The 25,518-nt window shown below is 35.6% G+C and overlaps 1 protein-coding gene and 1 long non-coding RNA gene across 2 annotated transcripts in view; both read right to left on the reverse strand.

The window, feature by feature from the left end:
- Positions 1–405: 405 nt before the first annotated feature.
- LOC309477394 (uncharacterized protein) overlaps positions 406–25,518 on the reverse strand; it is a 35,308-nt gene continuing 10,195 nt past the window's right edge. Inside the window, exons 6-25 of the mRNA XM_082140653.1 lie at positions 25,236–25,339; positions 24,894–25,086; positions 17,807–17,938; positions 17,571–17,714; positions 17,188–17,326; positions 10,499–10,652; positions 9,404–9,540; positions 9,170–9,281; positions 7,090–7,153; positions 6,802–7,008; positions 6,338–6,483; positions 4,482–4,600; positions 3,872–3,996; positions 3,604–3,698; positions 3,045–3,181; positions 2,359–2,483; positions 1,997–2,142; positions 1,800–1,902; positions 1,057–1,199; positions 406–822 (exon numbers count right to left, since the gene is read on the reverse strand). Of these exons, the coding sequence (XP_081996779.1) occupies positions 699–822; positions 1,057–1,199; positions 1,800–1,902; positions 1,997–2,142; positions 2,359–2,483; positions 3,045–3,181; positions 3,604–3,698; positions 3,872–3,996; positions 4,482–4,600; positions 6,338–6,483; positions 6,802–7,008; positions 7,090–7,153; positions 9,170–9,281; positions 9,404–9,540; positions 10,499–10,652; positions 17,188–17,326; positions 17,571–17,714; positions 17,807–17,938; positions 24,894–25,086; positions 25,236–25,339 (2,649 nt within the window). The 3' untranslated portion in view covers positions 406–698. The remainder of the gene's footprint in view (positions 823–1,056; positions 1,200–1,799; positions 1,903–1,996; positions 2,143–2,358; positions 2,484–3,044; positions 3,182–3,603; positions 3,699–3,871; positions 3,997–4,481; positions 4,601–6,337; positions 6,484–6,801; positions 7,009–7,089; positions 7,154–9,169; positions 9,282–9,403; positions 9,541–10,498; positions 10,653–17,187; positions 17,327–17,570; positions 17,715–17,806; positions 17,939–24,893; positions 25,087–25,235; positions 25,340–25,518) is intronic.
- On the reverse strand, positions 14,401–15,066 carry LOC309478386. Its single transcript, XR_014198961.1, has 2 exons — positions 14,855–15,066; positions 14,401–14,797 (listed from the first exon to the last, which is right to left on the reverse strand). It is a non-coding gene; the product is annotated as an uncharacterized lncRNA (long non-coding RNA).

A 25,518-nucleotide genomic window follows, 5' to 3' on the forward strand; every position in this document is an offset into this window, starting at 1 on the left:
ATGCAAATACTAAGCACTAGTAGCAAATTAATAAGTACTAGTACCTAATGGTAAATATACTAGTATATAAAAAATAAGTACAAGTAGAATGAAAATAGATACTAGTTTTAAGGATTAAATGTTGAAACAGCTTTCTATATGATGTGGGCAAAACCTAGCAATTGGGTTATTTTTTTTTTATTACTTGTTTTATATTTATTGTTTGTCCATATTTGACCCAAATTTGGGTTGAAACAATCCAGCATTTTTAGAGTAATAATGGTAGCGAGACCCTATAAGCTTCATGCCACACAATATTTGCCCATGCAGGCAATATGTTTAGTTATTCTTTGTGGGTGTGTAATTTAGCAGAGATTGCATTAACTACACTCTGATACTGACATAGAAAACCTGATTCGGTTAATATAAAATTGCCCACAGCTTTAATATTACTTTATTGATTTGTCATTCACAGACAACTGACAGCGAGTCATGAACAGATTAAAGCACACAAACCAACATCAAACCAAAATCAACATGTTGAATTACAGACATGTTATAACATATTGCTGAAATAAAAAGTGTAAAATCTTACATATTAAGAGAAAGTAAGTCCCCTATTTAGAAAACTTGAGAACAAAGGGTCCAAAGCAGGGATAACAAATCAAACTGCTCTCATAATTTGCAAGATTATCATAATGGTACATATGAATGAAATCCTAAACAGGCGTTTCCTTAATCTGTGCCATGCGATATTCCTTCACAGCCTTCTTTGTATTCAGGTCTGGCTTTAAGTGTGCTATCTGTAGCACATCTTCCGTCAGTGGATCAGTACTTCCATGCCTGAAATAATAATAATGCAAGTCAAAAATGTAAAATCAAACCATCCATTTTTACCCACACAATAGTCCAAAGAGGTACTTTGATATAATGTAGATCTGTCCAACTGAAAATATCAGTTATATCTAGTAAATGCATCAATTTAATCCTGGGAGAAAAAATATATATATTCCAGAATAATCTGCTTTATATTTAAAGATACTGTTATGGTTAACATTCCAGAATAATACAACTTACTGCTTCAGATGATCCTCAATAGCACTGCGCTCATACACCATCCCATCTGTAGTTTTCACTGGATCAACAAACAACTTGTGTGACAGAGGACAAGTCAAAGTAGGAGGAGTGACATTTTTCTGCAACTCTGGACCTACATATTTCTAGAGAAGATAGAAAAAATATTAAGAATATACTTACTCTTTATGTAAAATAAATACATTGATAATCAAGCACATGTGTGTCTGTATATGCACTGTTTGCTGTTTTTAAATTAATTATGAGTTAGTAGTTACTGCACTGTAAAAATATATATGAGCAATAAGTTATGACAATGTGTTTTTACATTGCTTCAAAGTAAGTTAAGCAATTTTCAACTTTATGTAATACAAGATTCAACTTTTTTTTTTAAATCAGTTTAATTTAATTTAAAATGACTTAAACATCCAAGTTGATTGTACTTAAAAAAATTAAAAGGTAGTGTAGTACACTGTAAAACATATTTTCATGCTTTTATCACAACATTTTCTTTTGTCAAATCAACTTAGATAATTAATTTGCTTCACATAACACAATATTTTGAGTTTATATCTATTAAACCAATCTCCTTTGTTGTATTAACTCAATTTTTTATTTTATTTCAATGAACTCACAATTTTAAGGCAACCAGGTAACTTAACTTTTTAAGTTAAACCAACAATACTTTTATACAGTGTAGGAAGGAGGCGTTTGTAAACTTCATGGAATTGCGGTTTTGAAATTACCTTTTCCAAGTCATCCAAGGAGGAATTAGCATACATCTTTGTACTTTTCTTGGCTTCTTCAACATATTTGTGTTTGTTGGACTGGAATTCTTCTGCCAAAATGCTTAACAAATAGCATAATGTTTACATAATGACTACTTTTAAAAATCTAAAGAGCTACAACTTTAATTCTGTTATAGCGTATATGTTCTATTTACCTGTCAAGAGGATCATCTGGTTCAGGAGCGATCAAGAGCCCAAATATCGCATCCAGAATCTCTCTCATGGTAATGTGGGCCGAGTAATTTCGATCAAATATGTTGTGACAGATTCTTCCCACATTGTTCACATTGCAATGGTAAATCTTTGTAAAAAAAAAATGTTAAGGGAAAATGCCACTAATTTATATTCATTTATTGTTATGCTTGATTGAAAATTCTCATTTTGTGGTGTTTAAACTAGATGAATGTCTATGTCACATATCTATAACTGCTGAAAGACACCTCAAAATCAACCTATTAGTTCACCAGATCTAGTGTGGATGAACCACATGTGAGGACAGCAGTGGGAAAAAGGATACAGGGGTGACGAATCTCATGAGAGGTGGTTTCACTGGGTATTCAGGACCAAACTCACAATACAGCTCAAAGACTCCCTCTTCATACGGGGTATCAGACGGACCTTTCATGAGGATCTTCCAGAAGGCTGAAGAACAAAACCTGTATTATTTAACAGCACACTAACTCATATTGCAGGTACATGAATACAAGTATTGTCTTTTTGATTTGACACACTGAAACAAACTTGATTTGTAAAACCACAAACCGTGTCTATTCCTGCTATTGGTTGTTTATACAGCTTTTGAGTGCAAGCACACATTTTTTTATTAGTCCTTCTAGAAAAAGTCTAGATATATTGATACAGTAAATCACTTTGAGGAAAAAATGGTCACTGGATTAGTATGTGTTATTGAGATTATACATAATTAGTTTGAGACCAGTGTGCCATTATTTTATTAATCTGTTTTCTCAGTAGTGTAGTGCAATGTGTAACAGATAACTTGCAGTAAACCGATAATTACAGAGAGTAAGAATAATCTGATTCTGTCAGTCAGTCAAGCTGATGTATCAGACTACATGATGAACTATGTGAAGTCACAAATACAAATTATTTATTTTTATAATTATTATTCAGTTATTTAATTCATGCAAGCCATTATTATAAGTGAATTCATTATTATTAATATATTAACCATCGATTTCTTACCCAAATCTGCCTCTGAGGGCAGCACTGTGCAGAACGGATGAGGGTCACAGTGGAGATTCTTGAGCTCTTCTAAGATCCTCTTGTCCTTCTCCAAAAAGAAGCCCGTCTTGGACTCCACAATCCTCTTTTTCAAAGCACTGCAATAAATTTTGCATAGATGGTGAGACACTTACATTTTCATTATTGTTTAAATATTATTTGTACCTCATGATGAACTTTGCAATCCCATTAAGTTTATCTGACTCAGTGTAAAGAAATCCAATCACTAAATTACAGTAGGCAATGAAGTTTAATGGTTTGGCCTTAAATTTTGAATTAAAAGAAAACATTCAGACAAAACAACAAACGCTTTTAATCAAGTAATGTATGTTTAGTGCCTTCAATGTTGAATGGACATCTTCTTTAACAATTTCTTTCAAAAAATTTCATTTGAACTTATTTCTAATTTAAGACTGATAAAACAATGTCCTTGTACATTAACGCTAAATTCTCCAAAAATGACTGAAATTCTACACATGCTTTAAGTTCAAGCAAATTTGAATTCAACGTTAGCTCTTACTTCTTTGTCAGTGTCACTTTGTTGTGTATCTGTGGAGGTAATTTAACCTCTGGTTGGACATCATAACCACAGGTCCCGAAAATGTTGAGGTCATCCTGTCAAATACATCAATAAAAACAATCATGGACAAAGCTTAAAATTGTACTTTTTTTGCATCATGTTTTCAGTCTATTGTCATTCTTTTCACACATTTTAGCAAACTACATGAACATCTATATGACTAAAATATAATCGATATGACTGAAATATGTTATCCAAAATACTATACCACTTTGTTAATTGATGATACATCAAAGCATTTCTTTTCCTTCCTCAGATCCATTGACAAGACAGTTTCCATCTCAAAGAGTTGCAAGGCTGCTTTACTCGTTTCAGGCTTAAAACAGCAGCCACCTCAAAACAAAACATTTAGCAGTAATAATTAGACAATGAAAATAATATTAAAGGTCCCGTTCTGCGTGATCCCATGTTTCAAACTTTAGTTAGTGTGTAATGTTGCTGTTAGAGCATAAATAATATCTGTAAAATTATAAAGCTCAAAGTTCAATGCCAAGCGAGATATTTTATTTAACAGAAGTTGACTACAAAAAACGGCTCGATTGGACTACATCCCTCTACTTCCTTCTTTAATGATGTCACTAGAACCGTTTCTTGACTAACCTCCGCCCACAGGAATGCTCCCTCAAAAATGTCAATTTAAACATGCTGTAAAAAATGATCTGTTGGGTATTTTGAGCTCAAACTTCACATACACACTCTGGGGACATCAGAGACTTATTTTACATCTTGTGAAAAGGGGCATAAAACGGGACCTTTAAGCAGTTGTATAAAAAAAGCCTGGTGACCTATTTTGTGTAATTATATATATATATAGTTACCTGTAACATTGCTGATCCCATGTAACTCAGTGTTATCTACTGCACCGATCAGCACAGCATCAACAACGATTTTTGAATCCATCAACCTTTTTGCAGTCGCAACCGGCATACACATTGATCTGTATTTTGTGAGAATATTATTTAACTCCAAATATTATACTCGTTAAATACATGAGAATGCTCTTCAAACTGTATCTTATATAATTATTCTGTATGCAATATTAAGCAGCATTTCACTGAATAAGTAGCAGACACAGGAACTGTAATGTGTTTCGATTGAAACCTTCCCCCATGAGATTCTCCATATGTCTATAGAGTAAGATGATTGGTGACACTTACGAATACATAATTAATTAATAACTACACATTAACTAATGAGTAACACACTATTTACACTAACAAGAAGATAGTTTACTATCTAATCAGTAACTACTACTTTTTTTTCATGCCTTCAAGAGGACTACCAAGAACTACTATATAGGTTAATAATTAATGTGAATAATGCATAATATATCATTAAATCTAAAGTGAAGGAGGGAGGTGGAGCGGAGGCAGGATGGAGGGCCAGGCCCGTGTGGTGGAAGGAATGAAGATTGCGGTAGATCAGGGAGCCAGTGAGGAGCAGGCGAGACTGGGGACCTCCACACTGAAGCTCTGGCAGGGCTGGAGCCGACAGCGGACGTGTGGCCCAAAAATACATGATGGATATTGCCATCACAGCGAGGATAGACAAAAGAGGCATTACCTCTGACCACATGACTAAGAAGCTCGGAGGCAGGCAGATTTGGGAGCGTGGGTCTTGGGATGCAGGCTGCTCGTGCTGATTACCAGGGTGTGTCCGCTAAACTGGAGGCCAATCTCACATGCCAAAAAAACGCCTTAGTTGCTTCAGACATAGACTACAGTCTGGAGGGCCGGAAACTCTGGCATGACATTCATGGTGTCTGGAGACTCTGGCTTGGCCGGCATGATTAAATCCTCTTCCACCAACAGTGAAGGGGGATCCACAAAACTGCAGGACAAAGTCAATAAACTGTGCCAGGGTCCAGCTAGGGTCTTCCCATGGCAAATTTAGGCTAATGTCCTGATCTAGACCGCTCCAGAAACAGTCCTTTAGTAAAAAATTGCTACCAGGCACGAGGTGGCTATAAAAAAGGAACTCCTCTACATCATTTTCAATACAATGGCCATCTTGAAATACTAATAGAGTTTGCTCCATGCGTCCCAGATGATGCCAGCTGAGATCAACTTGTGATCTGGTTTTGCTGCTAGGTCCATCTTGTGGCGAGTCGTTCTGGTATGATGGTTGCAAGGACGAGGTTAGGAGAAGCGAGGATCTACTTGCAGCAACAGTTTATTAAAAATAGGTCACAAAAACAAAATTTGAATCTATAGGGAGAAAGTAGAAATACCTCTTAAAAGCAACAACTGCACATGTTCACTTTTTACCGTGTAGAGAGTGATGCGTTTCACGTTAAGAATACTGATCCAAGAATTTGGTAATATTTGAGTCATTACTGGTGGGTGACCACGACCCTCACTTTAGAATTAATTATACCTTATTCACATTAATTATGAACCTGTATATGAAGTCTTCTGGGAGGTATGAAAAAATAGTTGTTATTGATTAGGTAATAGTGAAGTACCACATTCCTCTGAGTGGTATTACTTGCCAATTTATCTTCTTTCTTGTTAGTTAATAGTAGTGAAAAAGTAAAGTGTTAATAGTGCGTTACTCATTTGTTCCTGTGTAGTTATTTATTAATGATGGAACAGTATCTAAAGTGTTACCAGATGATTAAGTATACATCTTTTGTAACATAAAACTGATTATCTGAGAGTTCCTGAATACGCACCCGCAATCATTTCCATCTGTCAGGCATAAAATGCGACAGCGGCAATCTGGAAATCTCTGTCTGATTTGGTTAAGTTCTTTGCATCCACGATTTAAAGCATCATACAATAAAGTGGCTCCAGATGGCTCAAGTCCATGAACATGCTCCTAAAAACAAGGAAATTATGTATTAAATATAATATATATATATTTTTTTTTTATCTTTTCACACCTAGTCAGCTGTCTAAACAGTTACACTTTCCTGAGTACATTTATTTTTTAAATGAATAAAAAACAAAAAATGTTTTAATCTATTTTCTCCTGGTTATTGTAATGCTATATATATATATATATATATATATATATATATATATATATATATATATATATATATATATATATATATATATATATATATATGTTTTTTTTTTTTTTTTTTAAATGCTTCATTAAACATTAAACAACTAAAATCTAAAACCACTTTACCTTGAAGGTTTCCACTGTTTCTGTGAATGTATGAAGAGTTTTCACTATAGAGTCAAACTTCACAAGGCAGATAACTTGCTCAAAATTATAAGCCATGCATCGGTTGGCAAAGCAATCAAATATTTCTTTGACGGCTTCAATTCGCGTCATTTTGCAGTCTTTGTCAAAACACTCCTCACCCATGGAGGAACTTGAGTCAAGAAGTACCTTTGCAAAAATGAAATGCCACACAGATTACATTATTTCACTATTTATTTTTGACATATTTATGTACAATAGTGAACATACCACAATAGCTTCTTTAGGAGTCTTAGTGACTTTGAAGGTTAGATCATCTCTGACATCTCTCAGTCTAGGGAGACATAAACCAGTCACATGGATATTTGTAAAGCTTATATAACAATATTAACATTTATGCACATCAGCAGTGTTGTACGCAGTACTTCTACAGTGGATCACAATTGGTAGATTATGCATTGTTCAATACTATTGTTCCAAACTATATAATAATATCAAAGGTTTACAGATTTTTGTTTTACCTTGTTGAAAATTATTGAATGTATTAATAATAACATTACAATATGTGACCCGATCTGGCGAAATGAGTCGGAAGTCGCAACGTTCCATTTTAAGATATGGGCCGATTATGTGGAAAAACAATGAAATAATAGTTTTTTTTTTGCTAAATTTCAAAGAACAGACATTCAAAAATAATCTCCTGAAGTTTCATAGTCCAGATAATTGAGTAAAGGTATTTAAATGACTATTAAAGTTTACAAAGTTTTACTAAATTCGCTGGAAATGAATATTGCCAAATATGGTGTTACACGTTGTATAGAACCAATCAAAAAGCTTAGAAATGTACACAAACGCTGATCATTTGTCAATGGGAAGCCCCGTTTCGACTGACCGGCACGCGATTGGTCCAGCCATCCTCCTGTCAGACTCGTAGCGCTCTGTGTAAACCGTAAACAAGCTAGCAGATCTCCTCAGAAAGATTAAATATTATTAATTTGAGAAATGTCGCTGTCAAAAGAGAGCAAAGTCGCCAAAAGCGTTGAACTCACTGGACTGGAGGCTTCTAACCTAAGCTCTCCTGCTGGTCATCAAGAGTGGCTAAGGCTAGTCAGTGATTGTTTTGGATCTGGATACGTGTTATCCTCTGATGACAGAGACAGCCCTGTGGTATGTATCGTGTATGGATGTGAGTGAGTGCAATTATTCTGTGAGTGTATTTATCTGCATGGAGAATCCATTACAATGTGTTTGATTTATTTTAACCCAATATTTAACTGTTGGTATCTCCGTTATGAATATGTTACACTGTTATTGTCAACTAGCCTACACAAAGATATGATTGCATAGGCTAACATTGTTTGTTCTCTGTTTCCTTGTCTCTCTGCCTCTCTCACTTTCTCTCTCACACACACACACACACACACACACACACACACACACACACACACACACACACACACACACACACACACACACACACACACACACACACACACACACACACACACACCCTCTCAAGCAAAACTGTAGTACTTCGGTTCAATCTTTCTGATTTTAGTAAATGTTTGTAAAAGTGCCTTTTAAATTATTTATTCAAATAAAAACTTAAAAATAATTTGAGCTTCAGCCTGGCATAATAGCATATATTAATGTCTTTGGTCAAATTAAGCTGTACAATAAATAGTTTATCCCTTTAAATGCAATGGATTTTGAAAGATATCAACAAAAAACGGGCAAAAAACTTTTAAAAGCGATTTTCTCAGTTTTCCAATTTGGAAAAAGAGGACAGACGACCATAATTCAAATGTGTATATCTTTACAACCATTCAAGGTATGACTTTGACTAGGATATCATTTGAAAGCTTATGGTCTCCTCTTTCCATTAATACCAAAATCTCAATTTTGAAATTTGGGTCACTGTGACTCATTTTGCTGGATCAGGTCACATATATTAATAACATTTCAATATAATAATAATCCATGTCTAAATCCTTATAAGTATTTGTTATAAGTGTTTGTTACACAGCTCTTTGGAATACTTGATTCTGATTGGAAGCTGCTGTATTTAGAATTATTTTATTGCTCTATTATATGGTTCTTCGATTATTAATACAAAATTACCTGTTAACAAATATGACCAAGATTACATTACTAATTAATTTTTTACACTTTCACAAAATAAGATATTTTGAAAAATGTTGGTAACGAAACCATTTTTGTGACCATTGATTTCCATTGTATGGACAAAGAAATTCTCAAAATATCTTTGTTTTGGAATGACATTTTTTTTTCTTTTAAGATTTTTCGGTGAACTATCCATTGACTAAAATGATGAATAAAGAAAACTTACTTATTAGCCAGTTCATCTACGTTCACTGTGATGTGTTCTCCAGCAAGAGGGTCGAAAACAACAACGTTTTGAGGACCACCTTTATCTTTATAGCTGTACATGCCATATTTCTCTGTAACAATAAAACATTAGTTAATAATACCCCTGCTGAGTAACATTAGTAGTATCACCAGTGGAATATTATCAGTTCTTCTAACACTTCTAACGATATAAACAGTGTGTGACATCAGTTACCATGACTGAGGAGGATCAAGCGTGGTGCGCGTACTCCAAACTCCTTGAGTTGTAGTGGTGGAGTAACAACCAAATGAGAATACTCTTCCACTTTCTTGTTCATTTCGGCAAATGTTTCCTCTGGATTGATGTTAAAACTAAAAGACCACATTAGCAGAAGAAGCAGAGAAGCAAAAACTGCATTCTGCATTCATTGTTCAAAAATAATATTGTACATAAAGTCAAAGTCTAAAAAGAAAACACCATCCATCCATTCATCCATTTCCAAACTGCTTGTCCTAGGTAGGGTTGAGGGGATGCTGGAGAAAGCCTGTCCCAGGGTCTCAGTGGGATAGGCTCCAGCATCCCAATTTAGTGCAGAAGTGTCCAATCCTCCTCCTTGAGGGCCACAATCATGCAGAGTTCAGCTCCAGGCCTAATTAAACACACCTGAACCTGCTAATCAAGGTCTTCAAGATCACTAGAAACATCATGGGACAGGTTGGAGCTAAACTCTGGCCATCCAGGATTGGACACCCCTGATTTAGTGTATCAAGTTCAACTATCCGAAATGTCTTTTTGTGGGGAAAACCAGTGGTTGTAGCATCTGGGTGTGCATGTGAATACAGTTTCGGGTGGATTGGGGCCTGGATTCATTAAAACGACATTTGTTTTTACTGCCATTACGGCTCAAAGCTGGCAAGTTGGGGTTATTTATAGAAGGTGCTTAGCAGGCAACTCACAGGCTCCCCACAGGATCACGTTGGAGATCGCTGCCGTAGAGGGTGCCGTCATTCTTGTTTTTTTTACAAAGGAAATCATTGTATAATTCTACCTATTGTTAATGTTTATTAGGTTGTTGTTGTTTTATAAGTGTGTTTGTCTGGTAAAAGCCTATTCTGGAAGGATGAGTTGATTTGCATCACGAATGAAGTGTTTTGGTAGTTTTAGTGCATTTTGACTGTGAAATGAACTGCTGTGCCGAGCTGAAAGTTGGTTAGAAGAAATTTGTGAAGAGTCTTGAAAAAGTGACCCCAGTATTGAGAAACGTGTCCCAGCGATTGTAAAAAGGAAACGTTAAAAAAAAATGATTCAGCAGGTGAAAGTGTGTGATACCTGGAATCAGGTGTAGTGCCATCACAGTCAGTCCAAAGGGGGAAGGAGTCAATGAACGGCGGCAGACTGAGCAGAATCTTTTCAACATCAGTGGCTTTTTTGATTGATGTCTCTTTAAGGTTGAGTTCAGTGCAGTTTGGAATAATTCCTCCCTCTAAAAAGATAAAAATAAAACAGAGAATAATTCAGTATTGTCATAGGGTAGACAGAGTTTACAGAGTAATGAATAGTTTCACTTTATTTTGATGGTCCCTTTAACACATTTTGTTGACTATAAGTAACATTGCACCTACATGTCTACTAACTCTCATTAGAGTGTTAGTTAAGTATTAATAGACTGGTAGGGTTAGTGTTAGATTAAGTTGACATGTAGTTGCAAAATTACTTATAGTCAGTAGACTAGAGTGTCTGTTGCAGGACCATCACAATACGTATACTCCAATGAAAGTTAGTTGTCATATAGTTGTAAAGTTACTTATAGTCAACAACACGTTCAAAAGGGACCATCAAAATAAAGTGTTACCATATTTTCCTCCTGAAGTGAAGCATTGGGTTTTTGTAAGAAAAATATCCATATTTAAATTTTTGATGCGATGTAGGAGTAGCGTAAACTTAGACGGCTCTCGCAGTTTACACAAATAGAGCTGGGCAACAAACTCAAGCTCCTCTTCTCTTAAATTTAAATCCTCCAATGCTTCTCTTTAAAAATGATCGTTTTAGACTTCTAATTTGTGACCGTTGTTTTGTTTTGCTCCATCCTCTGCGTTTCCGCGTTCGTTGATGGGTCATGCCAGAAGTTACTTTTTTGCCGATTTGCCAAAAAGTCGATTTGCGTAGGCTGTCTTCCGGAAGCTTGTTATTTCAGGATATAAAGATTGAAATATGGATATTATTTCTTACAAAAACCCATTGCTTTGCTTCAGAAGGCCTATATTAACCCCCTGAAGCTGTGTGGAGTACTTTTATGATGGATACACTTTTTTGGCCTTCAAAATCTTGTCCCCCATTCACTCAGCCAGGATATTTTTTTATATATATCTGTGTTTGGCTGAAAGAAAAATGTCATATACACTTAGGATGGCTTGAGGGTGAGTAAATAATGGGGTAATTAAAATTTCTGGGTGAACAATCCCTTTAACATACACTCTTAAAATTGAAGGTTCTTAAATGGTTCTTTACAGCACCTTTGATTCTGCCAATAACCTTCTTGTCAAGAACCAATTATCACTGTATAGGGTTCTTGAGTGAGCTAAATGGTTATTTGGAGGTTAAAGACCTCTATGGTTCTTTTTCTTGGTGTTTCATTACAGGTTCTTCAGATTAGAATATTGGTTCTTCAAGGCATTGTCCTTTAGGTTAAAGCAGGGTTTCTCAACTCTGGACCAGTTGTGGGGAACCATTGACTTCCATATTTAAAAAAATATATATTAATAATAAATAAAAAAATACTATGAAAGTCCATTAACCTGTTAAGCTTCACCAGTGCGTCGGCGCACTGAAGCGTTTTTTTATTTATTTAGTTCAAAGTTACTATCAGATTTAATGTTATATCTTGACAAACTATACATCATTAAAAAGATATAAGACTCAAGTTTCAGTATTTGACAACTATTGTATTCTGAGAAACTTATAGTGACAGTTATGTCTTAATTTGTGTCAGGAGTTATGAAATGGAAAAATGCGTCGATACCTTTAATATGAATGAGCGTCAGCTGGTCCATTCAGAAAAAAAACTCTGTGCTGTCGTCATGACAGTGCTTCACAAAACAACGTCCCTCAGGGCTTTTAGCTCAAAAATGTGCAGACTTGGAGAAATATTGATATATTCTCATAGAATCACATCATATTTCTATAGACAGGAATAATATTTATAGAATTTATACCCAAATGCGTCGATGTAATCATTATGAGCGCTTCTTACTGAGATGTGCTGTTTTTTCAATTCATACCAATAGCCTGAGGGCGCTATATGCACAATAATACTCCATATATGGAGCATGAAGAAGAGCCATAATCATGTGACCTTCAAGGACGTCACTGATAGCAGCTACACACAAAGCTAACACAGAGATCGCTGTAATATGCAGATACAGACGTTTTGAAGACAATAAACATGATTGCAATGATATTTGATTTGCCTGTGTTCTTCAAGCAATGCCAGGTATTTTTATAATAATAGATTATATTTATAATGTAATGCTAATCGATATGGACTATCATCGTTCATAATACTATAAATAATATATTTTCTGTCTGATTTTTTTTTATCTGAAGCCAAATTAGATCACAGAAGATTATTTAAAACACTCGACTTGCGTTATAAAGTAAGTTTGGAGCACAGACATGGTTTTAATCTCATAAATGGTCGTGTATTGACGCTTGAGGGGGGGTGGTGGCGCAATGGATAAGACACATGCCTTTGGTGTGAGAGACCCGGGTTCGAATCAACTGTGAGACACCAATGTGTCCCTGAGCAAGACACTTAACCCCTAGTTGCTCCAGAGGCGTGCGACCTCTGACATATATAGCAATTGTAAGTCGCTTTGGATAAAAGCGTCAGCTAAATGAATAAATGTAAATGTGTATTGATGGTGTGCTAAGCTAACATGCTAGCTAGCCCAGGTGCACCTGCCACCTAGAAGTTATTCTTTTATGATTTTTTTTCTAAATAGGTAACTTATGCTTACTGAAATGTTTTAGTGCATTTGATACAGTTTCAAATGTAAGTGAGAACTTTGATCAAATAAATTAGGGATTGAAACCCTATGAATAGCCTGTGAATAGCCAGTCGTTAGTAAATATAATGCAGACAAAAGAAATGCATATTTAGTGCCATAACCAGGCTGGAAAGGTATGAATGTGTGCAGGGGAGACTGAGACTGAATGGGGCTCGTTTGCACCACAAAACAAGAGAGACAATAGACTGAACAGATGACTTAGATGATGACTAAACATCAGTAGCATTTTTAGAGTCTAATCAAAATAAAGTAATTTGACATGATCTTGAAAAACATTTAACTAAATACAGAGTGTTAGACTTATCATTTTCAGATTTTAAATATACCATGGTCACACATGTGGCTTTAGCTGCAGTGCATTTCTAGATTGCTACAGTGCCAACTTCAATTTTATTTTCATGAAGATGTTTCCTAAAAATACATTTCTAATAACTTTACAAAACTTTGAAGCTATTTAAAAAAAAAAAAAATCATTATGACAATAATTAATTCTACATTTACAATAAACTACCAGGTGTCAGCTTTCAAATGAGATCAGACTTGTGCTTTTAGTACAAAGGGTTCATGAACTGTATGTGTTTCAGTTTGGTAGGGCTGTACTGTCCCAGTCGATTAGTCGATTAATTGGTCGATACGTTCTGGTTCGACTAAAATTCTGATTGGTCGATTTTTTGCCGCGTTCATTTCATCTGTTTTGTCGCGCTGAGGCGCGCTCATTTCATCAGGTGGAAAGCACTAACTGCTAATGGGGGTGTTTTCAGAGTACCCTTGTTTCACTGTAACAGTCTGTCTTCAGAACACCCCCCTTGTTTTCACCTTTTTTGGATTAGCCCAACCCAAGAGAGAGCGATAACTATATAGAAAGTTTGATGCTGAATATTATTTATTTAATTGTGAGAGCGTTTAATAGTCAGGCCTCTTCTAACATGTCAACAACAAAGAAATCGACAGTGTGGCAGCATTTTGTTAAAATTGATAACAGGAAAAAGGTCGAATGCAAAGTTTGCAAGCAACAGTTTTCCACAGCTCGACGACAAACATGACATATCATCTAAAAGTGGTAAGCTCACTTGTCTGCGTTAGCTTGCCCTGTCTGTTTTGAGTAGGCTATATGAACATATCAGAATTTGCATATTTCAATGTTTTAGTGTGATAACCTAACTTTTTAATTTTTTTATTTGGAGCCTAATGCGCAATTGCGCTGTGCTGTTGGTTGTGTTAGTTTTGAGCCTAGGATGCTTTATTTTTCAGTTATGCACTTTATTTCGTTTCTGCTCTTGATCTGGTTTGTTTAATAAATATTCTTTTTTTATTAAAGTGGACGTGCCTTTTGTGTTTATTAAGAGTAAAAGCTTTAAGTTAATAGTCTATTCGTGTCTCAGCTGCGAAGCTGAGCTCATGTTCAGCCTCGCTCGGTGCGAGGACATGCACGGTGAAATGATAGTGTCTGACAGTTATAACTTATTATTATAACATATGACAAAAATAATTGTCTAAATTATGTTGCATATTCCTCAACAGTTCTTGTGATGATATCACTAGTTGACAACATAGTAGCCTACTATTTTCATAAGCTATGATATTGCGCAGGTGCACGTGATGCAACGCTGTCAGAGACGACAGACTCGAGTGTCAGACTCATTTCAGTGCAAAATAATTAGGTCAAAAACGATTTAATATACTGCAAATAGCCTACTAGTTTTTTATGTTTATTTATAATTCATTTAGGCGGACAACAAGGCTACCAAGTACTGCGCACAGTGCGCATCTAATTAAGTTAACGTTTTTTTTACGTCATTTTTAGTCGATTTTAGTCGATTTTTAGTCGAAAATTTCAGGACTTCAGTCGACCAAGATATCCTTTGGTTGAGTACAGCCCTACAGTTTGGGTATGTCATTTCTGGGGATTTTTCAAAAGTGGGGCTGCAGTTAACTGTTTGGTTAACGACATACTTCTCAAAATATCATTTTTTTGTGTTCAGCAGAAAAAACTCATACAGGTTTGGAGCAATTTCAAAATTAGTAATTTGACAATTTTCATTATTTGCTGAACTATCACATAACTTCAAGAATAGCCTGCTTGTCTGGTTTTCAATTGACTCTTTAATGCCCCGTTTATAGGAATTCGCTTTTTCTTCTTAACTTCTTATATGTTTATCAATGCACTCTTCACAAATTGAATTATTAAAAGCCTGTTATTAAATCACCATTTACAGTCCACAGATTGAAAGGATTTTGCTTTTTTTTTACATGCTATAACGATTTCTGATACATGTTTGTTTTGGCAAAAAAAGTGCAAAAAGTGCAAGAGAAACTCTGATCAGATGATGTCGTACACTTATTGGTGATGATATTGTCATCATCTATTAGCCTGATTCACTGACATCACTTAGTCAAATCATCTCTGAGTATAATAGAGTTAAATTAACATGGTTTACAGTAGCCTTTTACAGTATTACAGTAGTATTTTGACCTTTTTCATTATACAGAAAATGTTTTTAGGCGCATAGAGACATCAAGAATCATATGAATCTCAACAATAGTGACAATCAACAAAGATGTTTTTGTCGTTCAGTTTCTGTTTATCAAAAAAAAATTATGTCACCATTGAGATTCATACACTTATTCTGAGTGAATCAACATGATCCTTCCAAAAAATTCTGCATAACGACTTCATAAAATCAGCTGAGTATCACAGCACTGTAGTAATTTCTGCAATAAAACTTAATTTTCAAACTTAGTTTCAAAGCATCATGTAAATCTATTAATTCTCTATAAGAACTTTAGAGATTTGCATTTTACAAGTTATTCGCATTATTCAAGAGATTCGCATTTTACAGTGAATGTGTTTGTTAGTGATAATTCAGGAAATACTTGTAAAACAACATTGTTTTTCTGTAAAAAGTTTAATGTAAATTTTTTTGCACTTTATTTAAATTAGGATATTTTAGTAAGTAGTAAGTGGTTCCTTGTGGCACTGCTGTGAAGAACCATTTCTGGGTTCTTTAAAATAACACTAAATATATGGTTCTCTAAATGTTCTTTGGGGTGCTTAAAGGGAAGGTTAAGAGTAAAATCAACCTAGGGTCCATTGCACCATGACCTCGAGCCAAACATGCCCCCCAGAAGCCTTTTTCCCTTGGTCGAACATTATTAAAGTTAGAGCTTATTTAGAGATATCAGCCGAATGGCTTAGTGCAGCCGCTATTGGCTCCAAATCTGTATCTTGTAAATTACCCCACTAATAATGCCCAGAATGGTACCAAACTTCTACAGTAGTACAAATAGGTTCTGTATTCATAAAACAAGGCATTGGAAAGTTTGTAAGTACATCAGGAGTTTATTTAAATAAAACTTGCCTGACGGCTCATGCTACTGCTAACCAGGACGTCGACGTCACTTCATTGAGTTAAGAAAAGGACGTAAAAGTCCTGACAGAAAGTGATGCATAAAGATGTAGTGTAACGACGAATTAGGGCTGGGCCGATAAACGATATCAAATTGAATCGCGATAAAATTTATGTCGATAACAATGATAAGCTATCGACATTTTTACTCAAATTTGGAATAATCTAAGGGCCAATCTCACAGCAGAAATATGCGACAGCAGAAATATGCGACAACATCCAATCAGCGTGCAGATTTTAATGTCAACACAAATTCAGTCAGGGCTGCCAACTCTCACGCATTCACCGTGAGACTCACACAATTGACACTTTTCACAAGCTCTCACGCCACACGACGAAAAGATGATCAATTGTGGTCATGGTGTAAAAGACCCTAGGTTGATTTTACTCCGAACCATCCCTTTAAAAGGGTTCTCCTATGGCATCCAGCAGAAAAAAAAAAACTTTTGTACTTGGAACCTTTATATTTTTAACAGTCACAGTGTATAATTAACCTGACATACAGCATAAATAAACAAATCAGATGCAAAGTGAAGACTTTTACCTCTAATGACATCCAGCACATACTCTCTCTCAAAAACTTCAGGCACGTCTGCTACACGCACCGGCTCAGAGAAACGCTGATTTGTTGACTGTGCCTTCATGGAAATTGAAGCATAGTTTTCATGCTCTGTGCTCACATCCTGCAGGGAGAAATACTGAAATCACTGAATGGTCTGATGCTGTTAACTGTCATTGTTTTGTTGAAATATTGGTATGAATTAAACACGATTGATTGGGTGAATATATGCAAGACACTGAAAATGGCAATGTTGTTGTAAACTTGAAATGCTTCTTTTTAAAAAAAAGGCAGTTTTTAACACCAACCGTAACACTTGTCAAAACACTTCTTTGAAAACACCTGTACATTATACAATGCAATTATACCTCTGCTTGAGATATGAGGTAGGCCCAGCAAACTGGGGCATACTCAAAAACATCCATGTCCTCAATTATCCTGTCATCAGATCTTTTTGTATGGCTGGGTAACAACTCCCTGAAGAGATAGTAAAGTCCTTCAACAATGGCAATCTGTAAGTAGAGGCAATATAATAAACATTATATACTGTATAGCATATTTATGTAAAATTGTATTTGATGAAAAATATTATGCATATATTTACCTTCTGGACCCGTGTTCCAGTCTTGTTTTGGCACATAATCTGAAACAAGCTCTGGGCTAAGGCACTGCATCCACTGATTTTCCGAATGTATGCAATCACTTTCTTGAAGTTATCTCCCCCATTTGCCATTCTCTAGATGTTCAGAATTAAATTAAGTGGAAGAATAATATTAGATTTATTAACACATTTTTAGCCTATGCATGATAAATAAATAACTATTATAGCCTAATATGGTTTAATGTAGGTTATCTGTTTATGGACCATGTATCAGGTTAGTATATTAGATAGTTTGTTTTGCTATGCATGCAAGAAGTACGGTGGCCGAGAGCTCAACGCGCTGCAACTGAAGAAAACACACGCAAATAGAAAAAACAAAAGCAAATTAAGAATACATATTCATCAGTTTGGTAACACGTGCTGAAAATACTCAAAACAATCAAATACAAAAACCTGCTGCAAATACTCAACACAACAGAGTACAGGAATGTGTTGCAAATACTCACAGCACAACCGACTACATAAACCCACTGCAAATACTCACAATGCAAACAAATACTAAAACCCACTGCAAATAAATACTAAAACCCACAGCAAATACTCACAATGCAAACAAATACTAAAACCCGCTGCAAATACTCACAACGCAACCGAATACATAAACCCACTGCAAATACTCAATGCAAACAAATACTAAAACCCACTGCAAATAAATACTAAAACCCGCTGCAAATACTCACAACTAGGGCTGTGCGATATGACGATATATATCGTATGAACGATATAAAAAGTATATTGTTTCATATTATGCTCTATCGTTTATATCGTGGTGTCGCAAAAAACATTGTTTACGACAAAACTTTTTCATCATTTGGATGACTGCAATCTTACACGCAACCACGGGGACGCAGGCAGAGACGTGAATAATGGCGAGTGAAGGGGAGACAGAACCGGGTGGCTCCGAGCAGGACCAGCCAAGACAAACCGAGGAGCTCGTTCCTAAACGAGGGGCTACCTCTGTAGCATGGACATGGTTTGGTTAACTTTCTATATGTTTGGTTGACTATTTTATTTTGATAATGAACATGCTGCAATGTCAAGTAAGCAATGCTAGAACGTGTGTGCGTGTGAGGCGTCGGCGCGATCACAGGATTTTTTGTCCTTCTGAGGGACCTGTTACTCCGTATGGTCATACGGATAGAAGCAACAACAACAAAATTATTCAAAACTGTATAGTTTTTGTAAAATACAGAAAACAAGCACGATGCCGTTTTCTGCCCTCTCGGTTTCCTCTATGTGAACTTTGGATCCCATAGCATGAACCGAGGCCAGCAAAAATGTTCCTTTCGTTTTGTTGATCTGTAATTATTTAAGTGAAATAGCCTATATTTTGCCTATAGGCCTATATATTAGTTTTATATATTTAGTTTTATTCTGTTTCCTCCGTTTACAGAAGCGCTTTAAGTGCGTGATGTGACATTGTGTGAATCAATCTTCTACACTATCCTGCAATTTTCGCTGATTTCAAAAACAAAAAGTTGCATATTACCTGCTATTCATTTTCACTGAAATGTAGGCCTAATTGTTTGACATTTGGTGACATATACAGTAGCATATACATCCTCGGGAAAACTAACGCCAGCACATTGCCTTTGCGACTTAGGCTACCTATGACTTGACAGCTGAGCGCGGGCATTTCACTCACGTTGATATTGGCTATGCGTCAATATCACATTTGCACAGTAGCCTATAGCCTACTATTTGAATTCGTGATTGGTTGACTGCCAAATTAAAATTTTTAACAGAATGATCAAATAACGTTAATAACCGGTTAATGGCCTTTTCAAATAAGTGTGTCTGTGAAAGATTCAATTAGATTTTGTTTCCTTTTCTGGTTATGTTCCTGTCAAAATTTTGTTCGTTAGTTTTCGTTCATTGAACAGATTCGGAGAATTGCTGCTACATTTTAAACTTGAAAGTACAATGTTTACATTTGGCATTTTATATATCAATATTTTATGTTGGGCCTGCAATCATTTGTTTTTGAAAACTGTTTTATATTTCATTCATATTTTATATTTCTACATTCTTAATCAAACATTTGCATAGAAGTTCTAAATAAAGGGAGAAAAATAATCATATATGAATGAGTACATTTGAGTACATATTGAGTACATATATATATTAAAAGAAAGTATTTTCCATGTGGTAAAAATATATATATATATATATATATATATATATATATATATATATATATATATATATATATATATATATATATATATATATAAACTATTAATTGATTGAATTCATAGAAAAGGTACTATATCGTGATATATATCGTTATCGGGATATGAGATGACTTATATCGTGATATGAGATTTTGGTCATATCGCCCAGCCCTACTCACAACGCAACCAAATACTAAAACCCAATGCAAATACTCACAATGGAACCAAATACAGAAAAGGCGCTGCAAATACAACGCAACCAAATACAAAAACAAGCTGCAAATACTCACAACACAACCAAATATAAAAAACAGCTGCAAATACTCACAACGCAACCAAATACAAAAACCCGCTGCAAATACTCACAACGGAACCAAATACAGAAAGGCGCTGCAAATACTCACAACGCAACCAAATAGTAGGGCTGTCCCCGACTATGGATTTTCATAGTCGAATCAGAATCGTCATGTCTTGCTTATAGTCGACTAATAGTCGAATCATGTGTATGGGGGTGGGGCTGGGGGCGGGGCTTTAACGTTTCAAAGCCGCGATGTACAGAAAAATCACACATAGATATAGAAGAAAATGTATAAAAACATTTTTGATCAATAAAACTAAGAAATAACATAAATAACTCCAGAAAGGCCACACTGCAGATTTGCATTTCACATGCAAATCAAATTAAATCGGCTAAATTACCTGTGCGAGCAGGCCAGCCTACAGCACAGCATCGATGCACCGAAAAAATAAACAATTCATTTACTAAATTAAATTAGAACAGAATATAACTTTCTAATAAATAAAAATACAAAACGAAATAAATCAGAATCAAGTCACAGGATGAGGAGCAAATGTGTGCAAAATGCCTAAAGTGCAGGGGAACATATATTCAAAACACAAGCCACAAATAGTTAGATTAGATAACCCTGACAGATTAATAAATAAAATTAAAATAAAGAAATTATTAAAATAACGATAGTAGCCAGAATTTTCAACTTTGTCTTTTTAACTGCAGAAACAACAATAAATGCTAAACTGGAGAGGCAGTCTTTTTAGCTAAAAATGTTAACAGCATCCAAAAATAAAATTAGAACCGGCTGAAAAGTTTTGAAATCACTTGTACCTGATCGAGAGAACAAATCCTGAAAGTCTTTCTGTCTGTCCGTTGGAGTCTTTTCAAATTGTGCGCGCGGATAAAATACATTCTAACGTGAAACCCAGTCTATGCGTGAAACATGTTAACGTTGGCCGGCAGAAGTGCGATCACTTTCAGATTTTCCTGATGCTAAATCCAGCCTTGGAGAATATCCTTTCTGATGGTGTACATCCACACTTTAGATTTTCTTATCCCAGACATTGTTAAAGATTTAAATCCTTGCCGCGAAGATGCTCCTCTGTCGGTCACGGATTGAAAGTGAAACTTAAATATGTCACGGGGTGTTTGGATTTATTCACGCACGTTAAAAAATATGTATTAAAAGCTTCTTTCTTTGCACATTTTTATATAGGCCTACAGCATTATCATAATAGGCTGAATATTAATGTATTGACATAAAAGCTAGTTCTATGTGAAATCAGACATTGAGCGCCCTCATATAGCCAAAGTGGCATGATCCTCGTTTCATAACACCTCTGCGAAGATTCGACCGTGAGATCGGTAGTCGAATCAGGCTCCTCCTATCGAAGCATCGAATCTTCGACTATTCGGGGTCACCCCTACCAAATAGTAAAACCCAATTCAAATACTCACAACGGAACCAAATACAGAAAGGCGCTGCAAATACTCACAACGCAACCAAATAGTAAAACCCAATTCAAATACTCACAGCGCAACCAAATACAGGAAGGCGCTGCAAATACTCACAACGCAACCAAATACAAAAACAAGCTGCAAATACTCACAACGCAACCAAATAGTAAAACCCAATGCAAATACAGTCACAGCGCAAGCAAATACAGAAAGGCGCTGGAAATACTCATAACGCAACCAAATACAAAAAACAGCTGCAAAAACTCACTACGGTTGGGCGATGTCACCTAAATTGGCAGTTGACGATGTTTACAGTAAAACATTGCGATAGATGATGATATCGCAGGGCGGGGGGTGGGGTTAATTTATAATATTATTAATATTAAAAACGTGCTTTTTTCAATCAAATTTCAACAGTAGTAATTATTAGGTCTATAGACAACTAAAACAAACATATATTCAGAAAACAATAAATAAGTGGCAATGTAATGGAATTAACTGTGCAGGGCTTTCACCGTGAGGTTGAGTTACCAACTAATGAGCATAAATCCTCTCCGTGTGCGTGTGAGAGAGAGAGCACACAGTACTTACATCTACTGTGTTTACGGGAATACTCGACTTCACATTTTATACACAGCATCCTGTCAGTAGAATTCAGTTCTCTTTCGCGACTTCTCGCGCTTTTAATATTTCTTTTCAATATAAAGCACATCCTGCTCTTTTCTTTCTCTTTCATTCATGATTCGTTATTAATAACTTTAAACAGAATCGTCAACTGAAATATGCGCGGATTGTCAAAAATATGACACATTTATAGAACACAGAACATGCGGCAAAAGTGAAAGTACCAGTGGGTGAAATGTTTTGAAATGTCTCTTTGCACAGCAAAGCACCCGTTTCAATAAAAGGATATATTAAAGTTTATACAGCCTACTTTTACATTTTCGCTGCTGTTCTAAAATGGTTTTCGCCAGCTTGAATCCCAGTGCAGTAACTGTAGGTTACCACAGAAACGCAAGCGGTTAGTTGATTGCTGTGGTGACTCGTGACACTCGCGAACAGCACTGAACACGCACTTTTGCCGGTACAACTTGAATATTATTATTAGGGCTGTAGCTATCGATTATTTTAGTAATCGAGTATTCTACGGATTATTCCATCGATTAATCGAGTAATCGGATAAAGAATTGTGGTAATAAAAATAGATCCAAGTGAACAACAGCCTTTAAAATTACTTAAAGACAAATAGGTAACACTTTACAACATGGTTCATTAGTTACTATTTCTACAGCATTTATTAATCTTAGTTCATGTTAATTTCAACATTTACTAATACATTATTAAAATTAAAGGTTGTATTTGTTAACATTAATGTAGTGAACTAACATGAACAAACAATGAACAGCTGTATTTGTATGAACAAATGTTAGCTATTGTTCATTGTTAGTTCATGTTGATTAATACATTAATGTTAACTAATGAGCCTTATTGTAGTGTTACCCAAATAATAAGCAATAATTATTGGTTCAAATAAAGTATGAAAAAAGTAATCATATGGGTTTTATTGAACAACGCTGTTAAAATACACCATGTAAAATATATGATAACTAATAAACATAACATTTAATTCAAATGTCAACTTAATCTTTCATATTTGGTCACTTCTGTACGATAGAAATGCAACAGCTGCCGTCATTTCTTGAAAAGAACATGTGCACGTCAAAACATGCAAGCAGTGCAAGGGTTAAACTTTTATTTTGTAATCGCGATGAACAACAATTCGCACATGAGAATATATGCGATTGCGAATATATTTCTGAATATATTCAGAAACATACTTATGTATTCTCCTGTGTTGGCGAAGATTTATAAATGAGCTGCGTTACTAATCTTGTGAAACGGCGCAGACTGCGTGCAGATGAACGTTAAGCCACACAAACTCACAGCACGCAAAGATGGAGTTTGAGAAACCCGAGACGCTCCACGCATATAAATGATGATGACAGTTACTATGAAACACGCGTCCGGGGTTTTGCGTTCCCAAATGCACATTATTGGAAACTTAAACAGAACATGCAGAGACTGAGTATGTGTGGAGCAGCGTTTACTGTGAACAGAGCTGAGGTACTTTTAACACAATCTGCACGCATGTAAATAATTAAACCGTCATGCTTCTCTGTGGGAGAAAAAAAACAGTGCATATATTTATTTAACTTAATCTTATCCTTTGTGATTTCACGATCTCATGATGTAAACAGTTAAATATCGCGTAGCCTTAGAAAACTGTGTAATAATGCGGTTCATGTACTCGTCTGTGGAATGCGCCACTTCCGGTATTTTGCCGGTTACTCGACACGGGTAAATTGCAATCGAGGATTTTTTAAAATCGAGTACTCGACTTTAATCGAGGAATCGTTACAGCCCTAATTATTATTATCATAAACTTTTCATTAACTTCGGTAGGCTGTACAAGGGGATTGTAATTGGCTGCTTTTTCTGCAGAGAGCCGATCTCTGTTGATATGTCTCTTTTTTTTTTTATCGATCTTTGTTGGTAAAGGGTGAGAGACCTCGCGAGCCACAGGTTCCCAACCACTGGCGTACACGAATCAATAGATTAAATTATGTGACCATTTCACGAACTGCATGAGCCTGGGCTGGTCTGACAGGGTGGGGGGTGTGGCATCACGATGGTGGCTCTCCATCGTGATGTCGGTCAGGCACAACCCTAATACTCACAACACAACCAAATACAGAAACATGCAGCAAATACTCACAACGCAACCAAATACAGAAACACACTGCAAATACTCACAATGAAACCAAATACAGAAACGCACGTGTTGTCAAACTGATGATATTTTCTTAATTATCTGAATCGCTCCCCATCATCTAGTTAGTACACTATATTTGTCATATACCATTGTCAGTTGCCATATACCACAGTAAATGTGTAATTATGATTCTAGAAAGCATTTGACAAAGTGTCTTGACAAAGAAAATGTAACGAGAGTTGGTGTGTAAAGCATTATTATGAGTGTGATGTGAGGTAGGCTAGGTGTTTTAATGCTGAAAAAAGTAAAGAGTAATCAGAAAAGGAAACTTACAACGGCATTCAAGGCTGAGAAAAAAGCACTGAGGCCCTTCTCTGTTTGTTTCACTGTTGGGGTGATATCACTTTGGCAGAATGTATTCATATCCGGTACTTCATTATGAAATGAGGACAAAGAGAATTGCAGCACTGCGTCTTCACTGATTTCAAGTTTACGTAGTGTTTTATTGACTTTACATACATAGTCTCTGTAAAAGAGAGAAAAAGTATTGATTACATTTAGTAAGATTTAACCACTGGGACAAATACCACTTGCCACAGATATACTATTTACAATATTTTATAGGGTGTTTTGATCTATCTGATATTTCATATTAAAATGAAGGCAATGAATTACTTGAGGTGAAGCACATGTGAAGGTATTCCACTCTCAAGTGAAAGCCGTCCTCTCAATTCAGTCAACGTGTCACAATCCAAGTTCACATGGATTTCATACCTGCCCTGTTTGTAAAAAAACAAAACAATAGTTGTATGAGTGTACAGTAGTTGTCCATACCTTCATGCATATACACTTGCAAACAAAATTATTCAACCTCACAGAGACTATCAATTTACAAATGTAAGCTTTTCTAAAGATCCGAGATAAATAAATAAAAATACATTTGAGTTATGGGATTTTT

Source organism: Leuciscus leuciscus, assembly GCF_965113295.1.
Source record: "Leuciscus leuciscus genome assembly, chromosome: 1".
NCBI lineage: Eukaryota > Metazoa > Chordata > Actinopteri > Cypriniformes > Leuciscidae > Leuciscus > Leuciscus leuciscus.